The sequence below is a fragment of the Oncorhynchus mykiss genome, chromosome 10, assembly GCF_057628025.1.
Source record: "Oncorhynchus mykiss isolate SJ-2025 chromosome 10, ASM5762802v1, whole genome shotgun sequence".
Classification (NCBI taxonomy): domain Eukaryota; kingdom Metazoa; phylum Chordata; class Actinopteri; order Salmoniformes; family Salmonidae; genus Oncorhynchus; species Oncorhynchus mykiss.
Genome location: NC_143031.1, coordinates 86,735,912 through 86,755,520, shown reverse-complemented (window position 1 = coordinate 86,755,520; position 19,609 = coordinate 86,735,912). Strand labels below are relative to the sequence as shown.

The 19,609-nt window shown below is 45.0% G+C and overlaps 1 protein-coding gene across 2 annotated transcripts in view; it reads left to right on the top strand.

The window, feature by feature from the left end:
• Positions 1-19,609, top strand: part of LOC110511546 (replication factor C subunit 1) — a 44,699-nt gene that overhangs the window by 5,987 nt on the left and 19,103 nt on the right. Inside the window, exons 5-14 of one of the 2 annotated variants that reach the window (XM_090188339.1) lie at positions 349-650; positions 4,177-4,329; positions 4,459-4,827; positions 5,919-6,026; positions 8,885-9,064; positions 9,514-9,618; positions 11,142-11,550; positions 12,022-12,137; positions 13,693-13,807; positions 14,051-14,139. In XM_090188339.1, the coding sequence (XP_090044465.1) occupies positions 349-650; positions 4,177-4,329; positions 4,459-4,827; positions 5,919-6,026; positions 8,885-9,064; positions 9,514-9,618; positions 11,142-11,550; positions 12,022-12,137; positions 13,693-13,807; positions 14,051-14,139 (1,946 nt within the window). Of the gene's footprint in view, positions 1-348; positions 651-4,176; positions 4,330-4,458; positions 4,828-5,918; positions 6,027-8,884; positions 9,065-9,371; positions 9,619-11,141; positions 11,551-12,021; positions 12,138-13,692; positions 13,808-14,050; positions 14,140-19,609 lie in introns of both variants that reach the window. The other variant, XM_090188340.1, reaches the window with a different exon arrangement.

The following is a 19,609-nucleotide window of genomic DNA, read 5'->3' as shown; positions in this document are numbered from 1 at the left end:
ATCATCCTGACAGACTCTAGTAACGTGTATCAGAATATGAATCATCCTGACAGACTCTAGTAACGTGTATCAGAATATGAATCATCCTGACAGACTCTAGTAACGTGTATCAGAATATGAATCATCCTGACAGACTCTAGTAACGTATCAGAATATGAATCATCCTGACAGACTCTAGTAACGTATCAGAATATGAATCATCCTGACAGACTCTAGTAACGTGTATCAGAATATGAATCGTCCTGACATACTCCATTTCTTTTCCCTCCTGTCTCTCTCTCTCTCTCTCTGTCTCTCTGTCTCTCTCTCTGTCTCTCTCTCTTTCTCTCTCTCTCCTCCTCTCTGTAGATTCAGACAGCGATAACTTTCTGTCTCTGAAGAAGTCCCAGGCTAAGCCCCAGGGTAATGGAGTGCCCAAACCAGGGAAGGCCCGCCCCGGGACCAAAGAGAGCCACAGGTCCCCCCCGAAACCCACCCTTGTTCCCGCCACAGGGAAAGGAGGGATGAAGAAGTCTCCTCCAGCCCCCGTCACCCCTAAATCAGCGCCCCCGCAGACCAAACGCACCCCCACCTCTGTCCTGGACTACTTTGGCAGTGGGAGTGTGCAGCGCTCGGACAGGAAACTGGTGGCCAGTACCAAGAGGAAAACTGTGAGGAAAACTCTCTCTACTCTCCCTCCAGCCTTCTCAGGACCCAGGGCTAGTGTGTAGTCTGACTAGTTGACTAGTTGTTGTTGATGAGACCCAGGTCTAGTGTGTAGTCTGACTAGTTGTTGTTGATGAGACCCAGGTCTAGTGTGTAGTCTGACTAGTTGTTGTTGATGAGACCCAGGTCTAGTGTGTAGTCTGACTAGTTGTTGTTGATGAGACCCAGGTCTAGTGTGTAGTCTGACTAGTTGACTAGTTGTTGTTGATGAGACCCAGGTCTAGTGTGTAGTCTGACTAGTTGTTGTTGATGAGACCCAGGTCTAGTGTGTAGTCTGACTAGTTGACTAGTTGTTGTTGATGAGACCCAGGTCTAGTGTGTAGTCTGACTAGTCTGACTAGTTGTTGTTGATGAGACCCAGGTCTAGTGTGTAGTCTGACTAGTTGTTGTTGATGAGACCCAGGTCTAGTGTGTAGTCTGACTAGTTGTTGTTGATGAGACCCAGGTCTAGTGTGTAGTCTGACTAGTTGTTGTTGATGAGACCCAGGTCTAGTGTGTAGTCTGACTAGTTGACTAGTTGTTGTTGATGAGACCCAGGTCTAGTGTGTAGTCTGACTAGTTGTTGTTGATGAGACCCAGGTCTAGTGTGTAGTCTGACTAGTTGTTGTTGATGAGACCCAGGTCTAGTGTGTAGTCTGACTAGTTGACTAGTTGTTGTTGATGAGACCCAGGTCTAGTGTGTAGTCTGACTAGTTGTTGTTGATGAGACCCAGGTCTAGTGTGTAGTCTGACTAGTTGACTAGTTGTTGTTGATGAGACCCAGGGCTAGTGTGTAGTCTGACTAGTTGACTAGTTGTTGTTGATGAGATCCAGGTCTAGTGTGTAGTCTGACTAGTTGTTGTTGATGAGATCCAGGTCTAGTGTGTAGTCTGACTAGTTGACTAGTTGTTGTTGATGAGACCCAGGTCTAGTGTGTAGTCTGACTAGTTGACTAGTTGTTGTTGATGAGACCCAGGTCTAGTGTGTAGTCTGACTAGTTGACTAGTTGTTGTTGATGAGACCCAGGTCTAGTGTGTAGTCTGACTAGTTGACTAGTTGTTGTTGATGAGACCCAGGGCTAGTGTGTAGTTTTTTTTATTTATTTTATTTTTACCTTTATTTAACCAGGCAAGTCAGTTAAGAACAAATTCTTATTTTCAATGACGGCCTAAGAACAGTGGGTTAACTGCCTGTTCAGGGGCAGAATGACAGATTTGTACCTTGTCAGCTCGGGGGTTTGAACTCACAACCTTCCGGTTACTAGTCCAACGCTCTAACCACTAGGCTACCCTGCCGCCCCGGGGGCGGACTAGTCTGACTAGTTGTTGTTGATGAGACCCAGGTCTAGTGTGTAGTCTGACTAGTTGTTGTTGATGAGACCCGGGTCTAGTGTGTAGTCTGACTAGTTGTTGTTGATGAGATCCAGGTCTAGTGTGTAGTCTGACTAGTTGACTAGTTGTTGTTGATGAGACCCAGGTCTAGTGTGTAGTCTGACTAGTTGACTAGTTGTTGTTGTTGAGACCCAGGTCTAGTGTGTAGTCTGACTAGTTGACTAGTTGTTGTTGATGAGACCCAGGTCTAGTGTGTAGTCTGACTAGTTGTTGTTGATGAGATCCAGGTCTAGTGTGTAGTCTGACTAGTTGTTGTTGATGAGGCCCAGGTCTAGTGTGTAGTCTGACTAGTTGACTAGTTGTTGTTGTTGAGACCCAGGTCTAGTGTGTAGTCTGACTAGTTGTTGTTGATGAGGCCCAGGTCTAGTGTGTAGTCTGACTAGTTGACTAGTTGTTGTTGATGAGACCCAGGTCTAGTGTGTAGTCTGACTAGTTGTTGTTGATGAGACCCGGGTCTAGTGTGTAGTCTGACTAGTTGACTAGTTGTTGTTGATGAGACCCAGGTCTAGTGTGTAGTCTGACTAGTTGACTAGTTGTTGTTGATGAGACCCAGGTCTAGTGTGTAGTCTGACTAGTTGTTGTTGATGAGACCCAGGTCTAGTGTGTAGTCTGACTAGTTGACTAGTTGTTGTTGATGAGACCCAGGTCTAGTGTGTAGTCTGACTAGTTGTTGTTGATGAGACCCAGGTCTAGTGTGTAGTCTGACTAGTTGACTAGTTGTTGTTGATGAGACCCAGGTCTAGTGTGTAGTCTGACTAGTTGTTGTTGATGAGACCCGGGTCTAGTGTGTAGTCTGACTAGTTGTTGTTGATGAGATCCAGGTCTAGTGTGTAGTCTGACTAGTTGTTGTTGATGAGACCCAGGTCTAGTGTGTAGTCTGACTAGTTGACTAGTTGTTGTTGATGAGACCCAGGTCTAGTGTGTAGTCTGACTAGTTGTTGTTGATGAGACCCAGGTCTAGTGTGTAGTCTGACTAGTTGACTAGTTGTTGTTGATGAGACCCAGGTCTAGTGTGTAGTCTGACTAGTTGTTGTTGATGAGACCCAGGTCTAGTGTGTAGTCTGACTAGTTGTTGTTGTTGAGACCCAGGTCTAGTGTGTAGTCTGACTAGTTGACTAGTTGTTGTTGATGAGACCCAGGTCTAGTGTGTAGTCTGACTAGTTGTTGTTGATGAGACCCAGGTCTAGTGTGTAGTCTGACTAGTTGTTGTTGATGAGACCCAGGTCTAGTGTGTAGTCTGACTAGTTGTTGTTGATGAGACCCAGGGCTAGTGTGTAGTCTGACTAGTTGACTAGTTGTTGTTGATGAGACCCGGGTCTAGTGTGTAGTCTGACTAGTTGTTGTTGTTGAGACCCAGGTCTAGTGTGTAGTCTGACTAGTTGACTAGTTGTTGTTGATGAGACCCAGGTCTAGTGTGTAGTCTGACTAGTTGTTGTTGATGAGACCCGGGTCTAGTGTGTAGTCTGACTAGTTGTTGTTGTTGAGACCCAGGTCTAGTGTGTAGTCTGACTAGTTGACTAGTTGTTGTTGATGAGACCCAGGTCTAGTGTGTAGTCTGACTAGTTGTTGTTGATGAGACCCAGGGCTAGTGTGTAGTCTGACTAGTTGACTAGTTGTTGTTGTTGAGACCCAGGTCTAGTGTGTAGTCTGACTAGTTGTTGTTGATGAGACCCAGGTCTAGTGTGTAGTCTGACTAGTTGACTAGTTGTTGTTGATGAGACCCAGGTCTAGTGTGTAGTCTGACTAGTTGTTGTTGATGAGACCCAGGTCTAGTGTGTAGTCTGACTAGTTGTTGTTGATGAGACCCGGGTCTAGTGTGTAGTCTGACTAGTTGTTGTTGTTGAGACCCAGGTCTAGTGTGTAGTCTGACTAGTTGACTAGTTGTTGTTGATGAGACCCGGGTCTAGTGTGTAGTCTGACTAGTTGTTGTTGATGAGACCCAGGTCTAGTGTGTAGTCTGACTAGTTGTTGTTGATGAGACCCAGGTCTAGTGTGTAGTCTGACTAGTTGACTAGTTGTTGTTGATGAGACCCAGGTCTAGTGTGTAGTCTGACTAGTCTGACTAGTTGTTGTTGTTGACCGCTGTGTGTTGTTCCTCCAGCTCTCTCAGGACCCTGATGAGTCGCTGACTGATGAGGTCATCGCCCAGCAGCTGCAGATGGACGAGGACATGGAGTTGGAGAGGCAGGTCCACGAGGACGAGGAGTTTGCCAAGACGCTGGCCATGTTGGACCAACAACCACACGCCAAAAAGGTGAAGAGCACACACACACACACACTACAAACTCTCTCTTTCTCTCTCTGAAAGATTCAACATGTCTCTATATATATTTATATATATGTGTGTGTGTGTGTGTGTGTGTGTGTGTGTGTGTGTGTCCAGGCTCGTAAATACTCTGGTGAGGATCTGGGGTCTGCCACGTCAGCCAACAAAAGCAGCGCTAACTCCTCCCACAGCAGCACCGCCAGCCAATCACAGCCCAATGGGCGGGATCACAACCAGGACGTGATCGGTCCGTCCCCTAAAAAGGTCCCCCCTCTTGTTAAGACCAGTTCCAAACTGTCCATGATGAAGAAAAGGGAGGAGGAAGAGGAAGGAGGAGGCAAGACAAATCTGAGTATCAATGCGTCTGTCTCTCCCAAAAAGGAGTTCCTAACCCCTTCGAGCACAGACAGGAAGTCCAAGCTCAAAACAGGAAGTGCAACCATGGTGACCACACCCACGACTCTTAAAACCTCCCCCAAGAAAGAGGTGAAACGTTTTAAATCAACAGTTATCGTTTAAAGAAAATAACCCAAAACTCTGTGACTGTGACTGTCTGACTGTGACTGTCTGACTGTGACTCTGTGACTGTGACTGTGTGTAACTGTGACTCTGTGACTGTGACTTCCTGACTGTGACTGTGTGTAACTGTGACTGTGACTTCCTGACTGTGACTGTGTGTAACTGTGACTCTGTGACTGTGTGACTGTGACTTCCTGACTGTGACTGTGTGTAACTGTGACTGTGTGTGACTGTGACTGTGTGACTGTGACTTCCTGACTGTGACTGTGTGTAACTGTGACTCTGTGACTGTGACTTCCTGACTGTGACTGTGTGTGACTGTGACTTCCTGACTGTGACTGTGTGTAACTGTGACTCTGTGACTGTGACTTCCTGACTGTGACTGTGACTTCCTGACTGTGACTGTGTGTGACTGTGACTCTGTGACTGTGACTTCCTGACTGTGACTGTGTGTAACTGTGACTCTGTGACTGTGACTTCCTGACTGTGACTGTGTGTGACTGTGACTTCCTGACTGTGACTGTGTGTAACTGTGACTCTGTGACTGTGACTTCCTGACTGTGACTGTGACTTCCTGACTGTGACTGTGTGTGACTGTGACTTCCTGACTGTGACTGTGTGTAACTGTGACTCTGTGACTGTGACTTCCTGACTGTGACTGTGACTTCCTGACTGTGACTGTGTGTAACTGTGACTCTGTGACTGTGACTTCCTGACTGTGACTGTGTGTGACTGTGACTTCCTGACTGTGACTGTGTGTAACTGTGACTCTGTGACTGTGACTTCCTGACTGTGACTGTGACTTCCTGACTGTGACTGTGACTTCCTGACTGTGACTGTGTGTAACTGTGACTCTGTGACTTCCTGACTGTGACTGTGTGTAACTGTGACTGTGACTTCCTGACTGTGACTGTGTGTAACTGTGACTCTGTGACTGTGTGACTGTGACTTCCTGACTGTGACTGTGTGTAACTGTGACTCTGTGACTGTGTGACTGTGACTTCCTGACTGTGACTGTGTGTAACTGTGACTCTGTGTAACCGTGTGTGTGTGTCCAGAGCACCAGTCCAGAGGAATCAGAGAAGAAGCGAGGGAACTCCTCAGCCTTCCGTAGTTTCCTGAACCGAGACGGACCCAGAGCCCTGGGATCTAAACCCATACCCACTGTAAGACAAACACATACCCACTGGGATCTAAACACATACCCACTGGGATCTAAACACATACCCACTGTAAGACAAACACACAGCCCTGGGATCTAAACACATACCCACTGGGATCTAAACACATACCCACTGGGGTCTAAACACATACCCACTGGGATCTAAACACATACCCACTGGGATCTAAACACATACCCACTGGGGTCTAAACACATACCCACTGGGATCTAAACACATACCCACTGGGATCTAAACACATACCCACTGGGATCTAAACACATACCCACTGGGATCTAAACACATACCCACTGGGATCTAAACACATACCCACTGGGGTCTAAACACATATACTCACTGGGATCTAAACACATACCCACTGGGATCTAAACACATACCCACTGGGATCTAAACACATACCCACTGGGGTCTAAACACATATACCCACTGGGGTCTAAACACATATACCCACTGGGATCTAAACACATACCCACTGGGATCTAAACACATACCCACTGGGATCTAAACACATACCCACTGGGATCTAAACACATACCCACTGGGATCTAAACACATACCCACTGGGGTCTAAACACATACCCACTGGGATCTAAACACATACCCACTGGGGTCTAAACACATACCCACTGGGGTCTAAACACATACCCACTGGGATCTAAACACATACCCACTGGGATCTAAACACATACCCACTGGGATCTAAACACATACCCACTGGGATCTAAACACATACCCACTGGGATCTAAACACATATACCCACTGGGATCTAAACACATATACCCACTGGGGTCTAAACACATATACCCACTGGGGTCTAAACACATATACCCACTGAGGTCTAAACACATATACCCACTGGGGTCTAAACCCATACCCACTGGGATCTAAACACATACCCACTGGGATCTAAACACATATACCCACTGGGATCTAAACACATATACCCACTGGGGTCTAAACACATATACCCACTGGGGTCTAAACACATATACCCACTGAGGTCTAAACACATACCCACTGGGATCTAAACACATACCCACTGGGATCTAAACACATACCCACTGGGATCTAAACACATACCCACTGGGATCTAAACACATACCCACTGGGATCTAAACCCATACCCACTGGGGTCTAAACACATATACCCACTGGGATCTAAACACATATACCCACTGGGATCTAAACACATACCCACTGGGATCTAAACACATACCCACTGGGATCTAAACACATACCCACTGGGATCTAAACACATACCCACTGGGATCTAAACACATACCCACTGGGATCTAAACACATACCCACTGGGATCTAAACACATACCCACTGTAAGACAAACACACAGCCCTGGGATCTAAACACATACCCACTGGGATCTAAACACATACCCACTGGGGTCTAAACACATACCCACTGGGATCTAAACACATACCCACTGGGATCTAAACACATACCCACTGGGGTCTAAACACATACCCACTGGGATCTAAACACATACCCACTGGGATCTAAACACATACCCACTGGGATCTAAACACATACCCACTGGGATCTAAACACATACCCACTGGGATCTAAACCCATACCCACTGGGGTCTAAACACATATACTCACTGGGATCTAAACACATACCCACTGGGATCTAAACACATACCCACTGGGATCTAAACACATACCCACTGGGGTCTAAACACATATACCCACTGGGGTCTAAACACATATACCCACTGGGATCTAAACACATACCCACTGGGATCTAAACACATACCCACTGGGATCTAAACACATACCCACTGGGATCTAAACACATACCCACTGGGATCTAAACACATACCCACTGGGGTCTAAACACATACCCACTGGGATCTAAACACATACCCACTGGGGTCTAAACACATACCCACTGGGGTCTAAACACATACCCACTGGGATCTAAACACATACCCACTGGGATCTAAACACATACCCACTGGGATCTAAACACATACCCACTGGGATCTAAACACATATACCCACTGGGATCTAAACACATATACCCACTGGGGTCTAAACACATATACCCACTGGGGTCTAAACACATATACCCACTGAGGTCTAAACACATATACCCACTGGGGTCTAAACCCATACCCACTGGGATCTAAACACATACCCACTGGGATCTAAACACATACCCACTGGGATCTAAACACATATACCCACTGGGGTCTAAACACATATACCCACTGGGGTCTAAACACATATACCCACTGAGGTCTAAACACATACCCACTGGGATCTAAACACATACCCACTGGGATCTAAACACATACCCACTGGGATCTAAACACATACCCACTGGGATCTAAACACATACCCACTGGGATCTAAACCCATACCCACTGGGGTCTAAACACATATACCCACTGGGATCTAAACACATACCCACTGGGATCTAAACACATACCCACTGGGATCTAAACACATACCCACTGGGATCTAAACACATACCCACTGGGATCTAAACACATACCCACTGGGATCTAAACACATACCCACTGGGGTCTAAACACATATACCCACTGAGGTCTAAACACATATACCCACTGGGGTCTAAACCCATACCCACTGGGATCTAAACACATACCCACTGTAAGACAAACATACCCACTGTAAGACAAACACACAGCCCTGGGATCTAAACCCATACCCACTGGGTAAGACAAACACATACCCACTGGGGTCTAAACATATACACACTGGGGTCTAAGCACATACCCACTGAGGTCTAAACACATACCCACTGTAACCACTATAACACCTGTGTGTGTGTGTGTGTGTATAATCTGTGTGTGTGCAGGGAGCAGAGAACTGCCTGGAGGGATGTGTGTTTGTGATCTCTGGTGTGTTGGAGAGTATGGAACGTGAGGATGCTAAGTCCCTGATAGAGCGCTATGGAGGGAAGGTGACCGGTAACATCAGTAAGAGGACGACATACCTGGTGATGGGCAGAGATGGAGGAGTCACCAAGACTGAGAAGGTACACAAAGGGTTAACTTATTTACCTCTCTCTGTCTCTTTCAATCTCTCTCTCTCGTTTTCGCTCTCTCACGTTCTCTCTCTCGTTTTCGCTCTCTCTCGTTCTCTCTCTCGTTTTCGCTCTCTCGTTTTCTCTCTCTCTCGTTTTCTCTTGTTCTCTCTCTCGTTTTCTCTCTCTCGTTTTCTCTCTCGTTTTCTCTCTCTCGTTTTCTCTCTCGTTTTCTCTCGTTCTCTCTCTCTCTCTCGTTCTCTCTCTCTCGTTCGCTCTCTCTCTCGTTCTCTCTCTCGTTCTCTCCCTTTGACCTCAGTTTTTTTCAATATAGCTCCTTTCTCGTCTCTCTCCTCTCTCTCCTCTCTCTCTCTCCTCTCTCTCTCTCCTCTCTCTCTCCTCTCTCTCTCTCTCTCTCTCCTCTCTCTGTCTCTCTCTCTCTCTCCTCTCTCTGTCTCCAGGCGGAGGGGTTTGGAACAAAGATCCTGGATGAGGATGGTCTGTTGGAGCTCATCAGAAGTACACCAGGGAAGAAGTCCAAGTACCTGATTGCTGCCGAGGCAGAGGTGAGGGGGAACATTGGGCTCTGGTCTAAAGTACCTGGTAATACTACTAATATAACTCATATAATACTACTAATATAACTAATATAATACTACTAATATAACTCATATAATACTACTAATATTACTAATGTAATACTAATAATAATATTACTAATGTAATACCACTAATAATATAACTAATATAATACTACTAATAATATTACTAATGTAATACTACTAATAATATTACTAATGTAATACTACTAATAATATTACTAATGTAATACTACTAATATAACTAATGTAACTGGTGTAATACTACTAATATAACTGGTGTAATACTACTAATGTAACTGGTGTAATACTACTAATATAACTGGTGTAATACTACTACTAATATAACTGGTGTAATACTACTAATATTACTGGTGTAATACTACTAATATAACTGGTGTAATACTACTACTAATATAACTGGTGTAATACTACTAATATAACTGGTGTAATACTACTAATATAACTGGTGTAATACTACTAATATAACTAATATAACTGGTGTAATACTACTAATATAACTGGTGTAATACTACTACTAATATAACTGGTGTAATACTACTAATATAACTGGTGTAATACTACTACTAATATAACTGGTGTAATACTACTAATATAACTGGTGTAATACTACTAATATAACTGGTGTAATACTACTAATATAACTAATATAACTGGTGTAATACTACTAATATAACTGGTGTAATACTACTAATATAACTGGTGTAATACTACTAATATAACTGGTGTAATACTACTACTAATATAACTAATGTAATACTACTAATGTAATATAACTATGTAATACTACTAATATAACTAATGCAATACTACTAATATAACTAATGTAACTGGTGTAATACTACTAATATAACTGGTGTAATACTACTAATATAACTGGTGTAATACTACTAATATTACTAATGTAACTGGTGTAATACTACTAATATTACTAATGTAACTGGTGTAATACTACTAATATTACTAATGTAACTGGTGTAATACTACTAATATTACTAATGTAATATTACTAATGTAACTGGTGTAATACTACTAATATTACTAATGTAATATTACTAATGTAATACTACTAATATTACTAATGTAATACTACTAATATTACTAATGTAATACTACTAATATTACTAATGTAATACTACTAATATTACTAATGTAATACTACCAATATTACTAATGTAATACTACTAGTAATACTACTAATATTACTAATGTAATACTACTAATATTACTAATGTAATACTACTAATACTACTAATGTAACTGGTGTAATACTACTAATATAACTAATGTACTACTATTAATATAACTAATGTAATACTACTAATATAACTAATGTACTACTATTAATATAACTAATGTAATACTACTAATATGTAGGAAGTATTAGGCCTGTTCTCCCTGATCCGGAGTACTAGGCCTGTTCTCCCTGATCCGGTTAATTTGTTGTATCTCCTCTTTCGTCCTATCAGAACAAGGGATTTAAGAGCAGAACACCGGACACCAAGACCACCTCCCGCACCCCCAAACAGTCCCCCAAAACTCGCTCCATGACCCCCAGCCCCTCCAAACCTGGCTCAGCGTCGGGGCGAGGAGTCAGGGTAGGGGACAGCGTGACCCTCCCAGGGAGGGGTACAGGTTCAGGGGTCAAAAGAGGGCTGGACTTGGGGGGTAAGAGCCAATCATCTTCCTCCTCTGCCACTCTGTCTTTGCCCTCATTCGCGGGTGAAGATTTCAGTCTGCTGTGGGTGGATAAGTACCGCCCCCAGAATCTGAAGGCTGTGATTGGTCAGCAGGGAGACCAGAGCCAAGCCAATAAGTTGCTTCGCTGGCTGAAGAACTGGCACACCCACCATGCAGTGGGAGGGGCTAAACCAGCAGGTCTGTCTGTCTCTCTCTCTGTGTCTCTCTCTGTGTCTCTCTCTGTGTCTCTCTCTGTGTCTCTCTCTGTGTCGCTCTCTCTGTCGCTCTCTCTGTCGCTCTCTCTGTCTGTGTCTCTCTCTCTCTCTGTGTCTCTGTCTCTCTCTCTCTGTGTCTCTCTCTCTCTCTCTGTGTCTCTGTCTCTGTCTCTCTCTCTCTCTGTGTCTCTCTCTCTCTCTCTGTCTCTCTCTGTGTCTCTGTCTCTCTCTCTCTGTGTCTCTCTCTCTCTCTGTGTCTCTCTCTCTCTCTCTGTGTCTGTGTCTCTGTCTCTCTGTCTCTCTCTCTCTCTCTCTGTGTCTCTCTCTCTCTCTCTGTGTCTCTCTCTCTGTCTCTCTCTCTCTCTCTCTGTCTCTCTCTCTCTGTGTCTCTGTCTAGTAGTGTTTGTATACTCTCTTAGTAGTAGATAAATAATGTGTTCTCCCTCTCTCCCAGGGAGAGGGTTTGGTAAGTTCACCAGTACTAAGGATAATGGTTCGAGCTTCAAGGCAGCCCTGTTATCTGGACCTCCTGGCGTGGGCAAGACCACCACAGCTGCCTTGGTCTGTGAGGTCAGTCTGAACTACTGTCTGTCCTCGTCTTCTCTGGTTCAAATCTCACTTTCTGTTTGTCTCCTGAACTACTCTCTGTCCTCCTCTCATCTTCTCCGGTTCAAATCTCACTTTCTGTTTGTCTCCTGAACTACTCTCTGTCCTCCTCTCGTCTTCTCCGGTTCAAATCTCACTTTCTGTTTGTCTCCTGAACTACTTACTCTCTGTCCTCCTCTTCTCCAGTTCAAATCTCACTTTCTGTTTGTCTCCTGAACTACTCTCTGTCCTCGTCTTCTCCGGTTCAAATCTCACTTTCTGTTTGTCTCCTGAACTACTCTCTGTCCTCGTCTTCTCCAGTTCAAATCTCACTTTCTGTTTGTCTCCTGAACTACTCTCTGTCCTCGTCTTCTCCGGTTCAAATCTCACTTTCTGTTTGTCTCCTGAACTACTCTCTGTCCTCGTCTTCTCCGGTTCAAATCTCACTTTCTGTTTGTCTCCTGAAGTACTCTCTGTCCTCGTCTTCTCCGGTTCAAATCTCACTTTCTGTTTGTCTCCTGAACTACTCTCTGTCCTCGTCTTCTCCGGTTCAAATCTCACTTTCTGTTTGTCTCCTGAACTACTCTCTGTCCTCGTCTTCTCCGGTTCAAATCTCACTTTCTGTTTGTCTCCTGAACTACTCTCTGTCCTCGTCTTCTCCGGTTCAAATCTCACTTTCTGTTTGTCTCCTGAACTACTCTCTGTCCTCCTCTTCTCCGGTTCAAATCTCACTTTCTGTTTGTCTCCTGAACTACTCTCTGTCCTCGTCTTCTCCGGTTCAAATCTCACTTTCTGTTTGTCTCCTGAACTACTCTCTGTCCTCGTCTTCTCCGGTTCAAATCTCACTTTCTGTTTGTCTCCTGAACTACTCTCTGTCCTCGTCTTCTCCGGTTCAAATCTCACTTTCTGTTTGTCTCCTGAACTACTCTCTGTCCTCGTCTTCTCCGGTTCAAATCTCACTTTCTGTTTGTCTCCTGAACTACTTACTCTCTGTCCTCGTCTTCTCCAGTTCAAATCTCACTTTCTGTTTGTCTCCTGAACTACTCTCTGTCCTCGTCTTCTCCAGTTCAAATCTCACTTTCTGTTTGTCTCCTGAACTACTCTCTGTCCTCGTCTTCTCCAGTTCAAATCTCACTTTCTGTTTGTCTCCTGAACTACTCTCTGTCCTCGTCTTCTCCAGTTCAAATCTCACTTTCTGTTTGTTTCCTGAACTACTCTCTGTCCTCGTCTTCTCCGGTTCAAATCTCACTTTCTGTTTGTCTCCTGAACTACTCTCTGTCCTCGTCTTCTCCGGTTCAAATCTCACTTTCTGTTTGTCTCCTGAACTACTCTCTGTCCTCGTCTTCTCCGGTTCAAATCTCACTTTCTGTTTGTCTCCTGAACTACTCTCTGTCCTCGTCTTCTCCAGTTCAAATCTCACTTTCTGTTTGTCTCCTGAACTACTCTCTGTCCTCGTCTTCTCCGGTTCAAATCTCACTTTCTGTTTGTCTCTTGCTCTCTCTGTGTGTGTGTGTGTGTGTGTGTGTGTGTGTGTGTGTAGGAGCTGGGCTACAGCTATGTAGAGATGAATGCCAGCTGTACTCGCAGTAAGAACAGTCTGAAACAGGTGATCGCTGAGTCTCTGAACAACACCAGTATCAACAACTTCTACACAGGTACACACACACACACATCACCACACACACACCATTTTTCTGCAACCAAATTGTGGAATTATCTTATTTGTTTCCTTCCCCCCCTATCTCTCTCTCTCCCCTCCTCTCTCTCTCCCATCCTCTCTCTCTCCTCTCTCTTCTCTCTCTCTCTTCTCTCTCTCTTCTCTCTCTCTCTCCTCTCTTCTCTCTCTCCTCTCTCTCTCTCCCCTCCTCTCTCTCTCTCCCCTCCCTCTCTCTCCCCAGGTTCGTCTCAGACAGTCAGTAGTAAACATGTTCTCATCATGGATGAGATAGACGGCATGGCCGGCAACGAAGACCGCGGAGGAATGCAGGTACCCAGATCCCCATCTATAATGACCCCTGACCCCTGTAGGAGATGATGTGTCTGATTACAGTCCCAGATCCCCATCTATAATGACTTCTGACCCCTGTAGGAGATGATAGGTCTGATTAAATAGTCCAGGATCCCCATCTATAATGACCTCTGACCCCTGTAGGAGATGATAGGTCTGATTAAATAGTCCAGGATCCCCATCTATAATGACCTCTGACCCCTGTAGGAGATGATAGGTCTGATTAAATAGTCCAGGATCCCCATCTATAATGACCTCTGACCCCTGTAGGAGATGATAGGTCTGATTAAATAGTCTAGGATCCCCATCATCTGTATGTGTAACGACCTCTGACCCCTGTAGGAGATGATAGGTCTGATTAAACAGTCCAGGATCCCCATCTATAATGACCTCTGACCCCTGTAGGAGATGATAGGTCTGATTAAATAGTCTAGGATCCCCATCATCTGTATGTGTAACGACCTCTGACCCCTGTAGGAGATGATGGGTCTGATTAAACAGTCCAGCATCCCCATCTATAATGACCTCTGACCCCTGTAGGAGATGATGGGTCTGATTAAATAGTCCAGGATCCCCATCTATAATGACCTCTGACCCCTGTAGGAGATGATAGGTCTGATTAAACAGTCCAGGATCCCCATCTATAATGACCTCTGACCCCTGTAGGAGATGATGGGTTTGATTAAATAGTCCAGGATCCCCATCATCTGTATGTGTAATGACCTCTGACCCCTGTAGGAGATGATAGGTCTGATTAAACAGTCCAGGATCCCCATCATCTGTATGTGTAATGACCTCTGACCCCTGTAGGAGATGATAGGTCTGATTAAATAGTCCAGGATCCCCATCTATAATGACCTCTGACCCCTGTAGGAGATGATAGGTCTGATTAAACAGTCCAGGATCCCCATCATCTGTATGTGTAATGACCTCTGACCCCTGTAGGAGATGATGGGTCTGATTAAATAGTCCAGGATCCCCATCATCTGTATGTGTAACGACCTCTGACCTCTGACCCCTGTAGGAGATGATAGGTCTGATTAAATAGTCCAGGATCCCCATCTATAATGACCTCTGACCCCTGTAGGAGATGATAGGTCTGATTAAACAGTCCAGGATCCCCATCATCTGTATGTGTAATGACCTCTGACCCCTGTAGGAGATGATAGGTCTGATTAAATAGTCCAGGATCCCCATCATCTGTATGTGTAATGACCTCTGACCCCTGTAGGAGATGATAGGTCTGATTAAATAGTCCAGGATCCCCATCTATAATGACCTCTGACCCCTGTAGGAGATGATAGGTCTGATTAAACAGTCCAGGATCCCCATCATCTGTATGTGTAATGACCTCTGACCCCTGTAGGAGATGATAGGTCTGATTAAACAGTCCAGGATCCCCATCTATAATGACCTCTGACCTTTGACCCCTGTAGGAGATGATGGGTCTGATTAAATAGTCCAGGATCCCCATCTATAATGACCTCTGACCCCTGTAGGAGATGATAGGTCTGATTAAACAGTCCAGGATCCCCATCTATAATGACCTCTGACCCCTGTAGGAGATGATAGGTCTGATTAAACAGTCCAGGATCCCCATCTATAATGACCTCTGACCCCTGTAGGAGATGATGGGTCTGATTAAATAGTCCAGGATCCCCATCATCTGTATGTGTTATGACCTCTGACCCCTGTAGGAGATGATAGGTCTGATTAAACAGTCCAGGATCCCCATCTATAATGACCTCTGACCCCTGTAGGAGATGATAGGTCTGATTAAACAGTCCAGGATCCCCATCTATAATGACCTCTGACCCCTGTAGGAGATGATGGGTCTGATTAAATAGTCCAGGATCCCCATCATCTGTATGTGTAATGACCTCTGACCCCTGTAGGAGATGATAGGTCTGATTAAACAGTCCAGGATCCCCATCTATAATGACCTCTGACCCCTGTAGGAGATGATAGGTCTGATTAAATAGTCCAGGATCCCCATCATCTGTATGTGTAACAACCTCTGACCCCTGTAGGAGATGATAGGTCTGATTAAACAGTCCAGGATCCCCATCTATAATGACCTCTGACCCCTGTAGGAGATGATAGGTCTGATTAAATAGTCCAGGATCCCCATCTATAATGACCTCTGACCCCTGTAGGAGATGATAGGTGTGATTAAACAGTCCAGCATCCCCATCATCTGTATGTGTAACAACCTCTGACCTTTGACCCCTGTAGGAGATGATAGGTCTGATTAAATAGTCCAGGATCCCCATCATCTGTATGTGTAATGACCTCTGACCCCTGTAGGAGATGATAGGTCTGATTAAACAGTCCAGGATCCCCATCTATAATGACCTCTGACCCCTGTAGGAGATGATGGGTCTGATTAAACAGTCCAGGATCCCCATCATCTGTATGTGTAACGACCTCTGACCCCTGTAGGAGATGATAGGTCTGATTAAACAGTCCAGGATCCCCATCATCTGTATGTGTAATGACCTCTGACCCCTGTAGGAGATGATAGGTCTGATTAAACAGTCCAGGATCCCCATCATCTGTATGTGTAATGACCTCTGACCCCTGTAGGAGATGATAGGTCTGATTAAACAGTCCAGGATCCCCATCATCTGTATGTGTAATGACATCTGACCCCTGTAGGAGATGATAGGTCTGATTAAACAGTCCAGGATCCCCATCTATAATGACCTCTGACCTTTGACCCCTGTAGGAGATGATGGGTCTGATTAAATAGTCCAGGATCCCCATCTATAATGACCTCTGACCCCTGTAGGAGATGATAGGTCTGATTAAACAGTCCAGGATCCCCATCTATAATGACCTCTGACCCCTGTAGGAGATGATAGGTCTGATTAAACAGTCCAGGATCCCCATCTATAATGACCTCTGACCCCTGTAGGAGATGATAGGTCTGATTAAATAGTCCAGGATCCCCATCATCTGTATGTGTAACAACCTCTGACCCCTGTAGGAGATGATGGGTCTGATTAAATAGTCCAGGATCCCCATCATCTGTATGTGTAATGACCTCTGACCCCTGTAGGAGATGATGGGTCTGATTAAACAGTCCAGGATCCCCATCTATAATGACCTCTGACCCCTGTAGGAGATGATAGGTCTGATTAAATAGTCCAGGATCCCCATCTATAATGACCTCTGACCCCTGTAGGAGATGATAGGTCTGATTAAACAGTCCAGGATCCCCATCATCTGTATGTGTAACAACCTCTGACCTTTGACCCCTGTAGGAGATGATAGGTCTGATTAAATAGTCCAGGATCCCCATCATCTGTATGTGTAATGACCTCTGACCCCTGTAGGAGATGATAGGTCTGATTAAACAGTCCAGGATCCCCATCTATAATGACCTCTGACCCCTGTAGGAGATGATGGGTCTGATTAAACAGTCCAGGATCCCCATCATCTGTATGTGTAACGACCTCTGACCCCTGTAGGAGATGATAGGTCTGATTAAACAGTCCAGGATCCCCATCATCTGTATGTGTAATGACCTCTGACCCCTGTAGGAGATGATAGGTCTGATTAAACAGTCCAGGATCCCCATCATCTGTATGTGTAATGACCTCTGACCTCTGACCCCTGTAGGAGATGATAGGTCTGATTAAACAGTCCAGGATCCCCATCATCTGTATGTGTAATGACCTCTGACCCCTGTAGGAGATGATAGGTCTGATTAAACAGTCCAGGATCCCCATCTATAATGACCTCTGACCCCTGTAGGAGATGATAGGTCTGATTAAACAGTCCAGGATCCCCATCTATAATGACCTCTGACCCCTGTAGGAGATGATAGGTCTGATTAAACAGTCCAGGATCCCCATCATCTGTATGTGTAACGACCTCTGACCCCTGTAGGAGATGATGGGTCTGATTAAATAGTCCAGGATCCCCATCTATAATGACCTCTGACCCCTGTAGGAGATGATGGGTCTGATTAAATAGTCCAGGATCCCCATCTATAATGACCTCTGACCCCTGTAGGAGATGATAGGTCTGATTTAAACAGTCCAGGATCCCCATCATCTGTATGTGTAACGACCTCTGACCCCTGTAGGAGATGATAGGTCTGATTAAATAGTCCAGGATCCCCATCATCTGTATGTTTAATGACCTCTGACCCCTGTAGGAGATGATGGGTCTGATTAAACAGTCCAGGATCCCCATCATCTGTATGTGTAATGACCTCTGACCCCTGTAGGAGATGATAGGTCTGATTAAACAGTCCAGGATCCCCATCATCTGTATGTGTAATGACCTCTGACCCCTGTAGGAGATGATAGGTCTGATTAAACAGTCCAGGATCCCCATCATCTGTATGTGTAATGACATCTGACCCCTGTAGGAGATGATAGGTCTGATTAAACAGTCCAGGATCCCCATCTATAATGACCTCTGACCTTTGACCCCTGTAGGAGATGATGGGTCTGATTAAATAGTCCAGGATCCCCATCTATAATGACCTCTGACCCCTGTAGGAGATGATAGGTCTGATTAAACAGTCCAGGATCCCCATCATCTGTATGTGTAATGACCTCTGACCCCTGTAGGAGATGATAGGTCTGATTAAACAGTCCAGGATCCCCATCATCTGTATGTGTAATGACCTCTGACCCCTGTAGGAGATGATAGGTCTGATTAAACAGTCCAGGATCCCCATCATCTGTATGTGTAATGACCTCTGACCCCTGTAGGAGATGATAGGTCTGATTAAACAGTCCAGGATCCCCATCATCTGTATGTGTAATGACCTCTGACCCCTGTAGGAGATGATAGGTCTGATTAAATAGTCCAGGATCCCCATCTATAATGACCTCTGACCCCTGTAGGAGATGATGGGTCTGATTAAACAGTCCAGGATCCCCATCTATAATGACCTCTGACCCCTGTAGGAGATGATAGGTCTGATTAAACAGTCCAGGATCCCCATCATCTGTATGTGTAACGACCTCTGACCCCTGTAGGAGATGATGGGTCTGATTAAATAGTCCAGGATCCCCATCTATAATGACCTCTGACCCCTGTAGGAGATGATGGGTCTGATTAAATAGTCCAGGATCCCCATCTATAATGACCTCTGACCCCTGTAGGAGATGATAGGTCTGATTTAAACAGTCCAGGATCCCCATCATCTGTATGTGTAACGACCTCTGACCCCTGTAGGAGATGATAGGTCTGATTAAATAGTCCAGGATCCCCATCATCTGTATGTTTAATGACCTCTGACCCCTGTAGGAGATGATGGGTCTGATTAAACAGTCCAGGATCCCCATCATCTGTATGTGTAATGACCTCTGACCCCTGTAGGAGATGATAGGTCTGATTAAACAGTCCAGGATCCCCATCATCTGTATGTGTAATGACCTCTGACCCCTGTAGGAGATGATAGGTCTGATTAAACAGTCCAGGATCC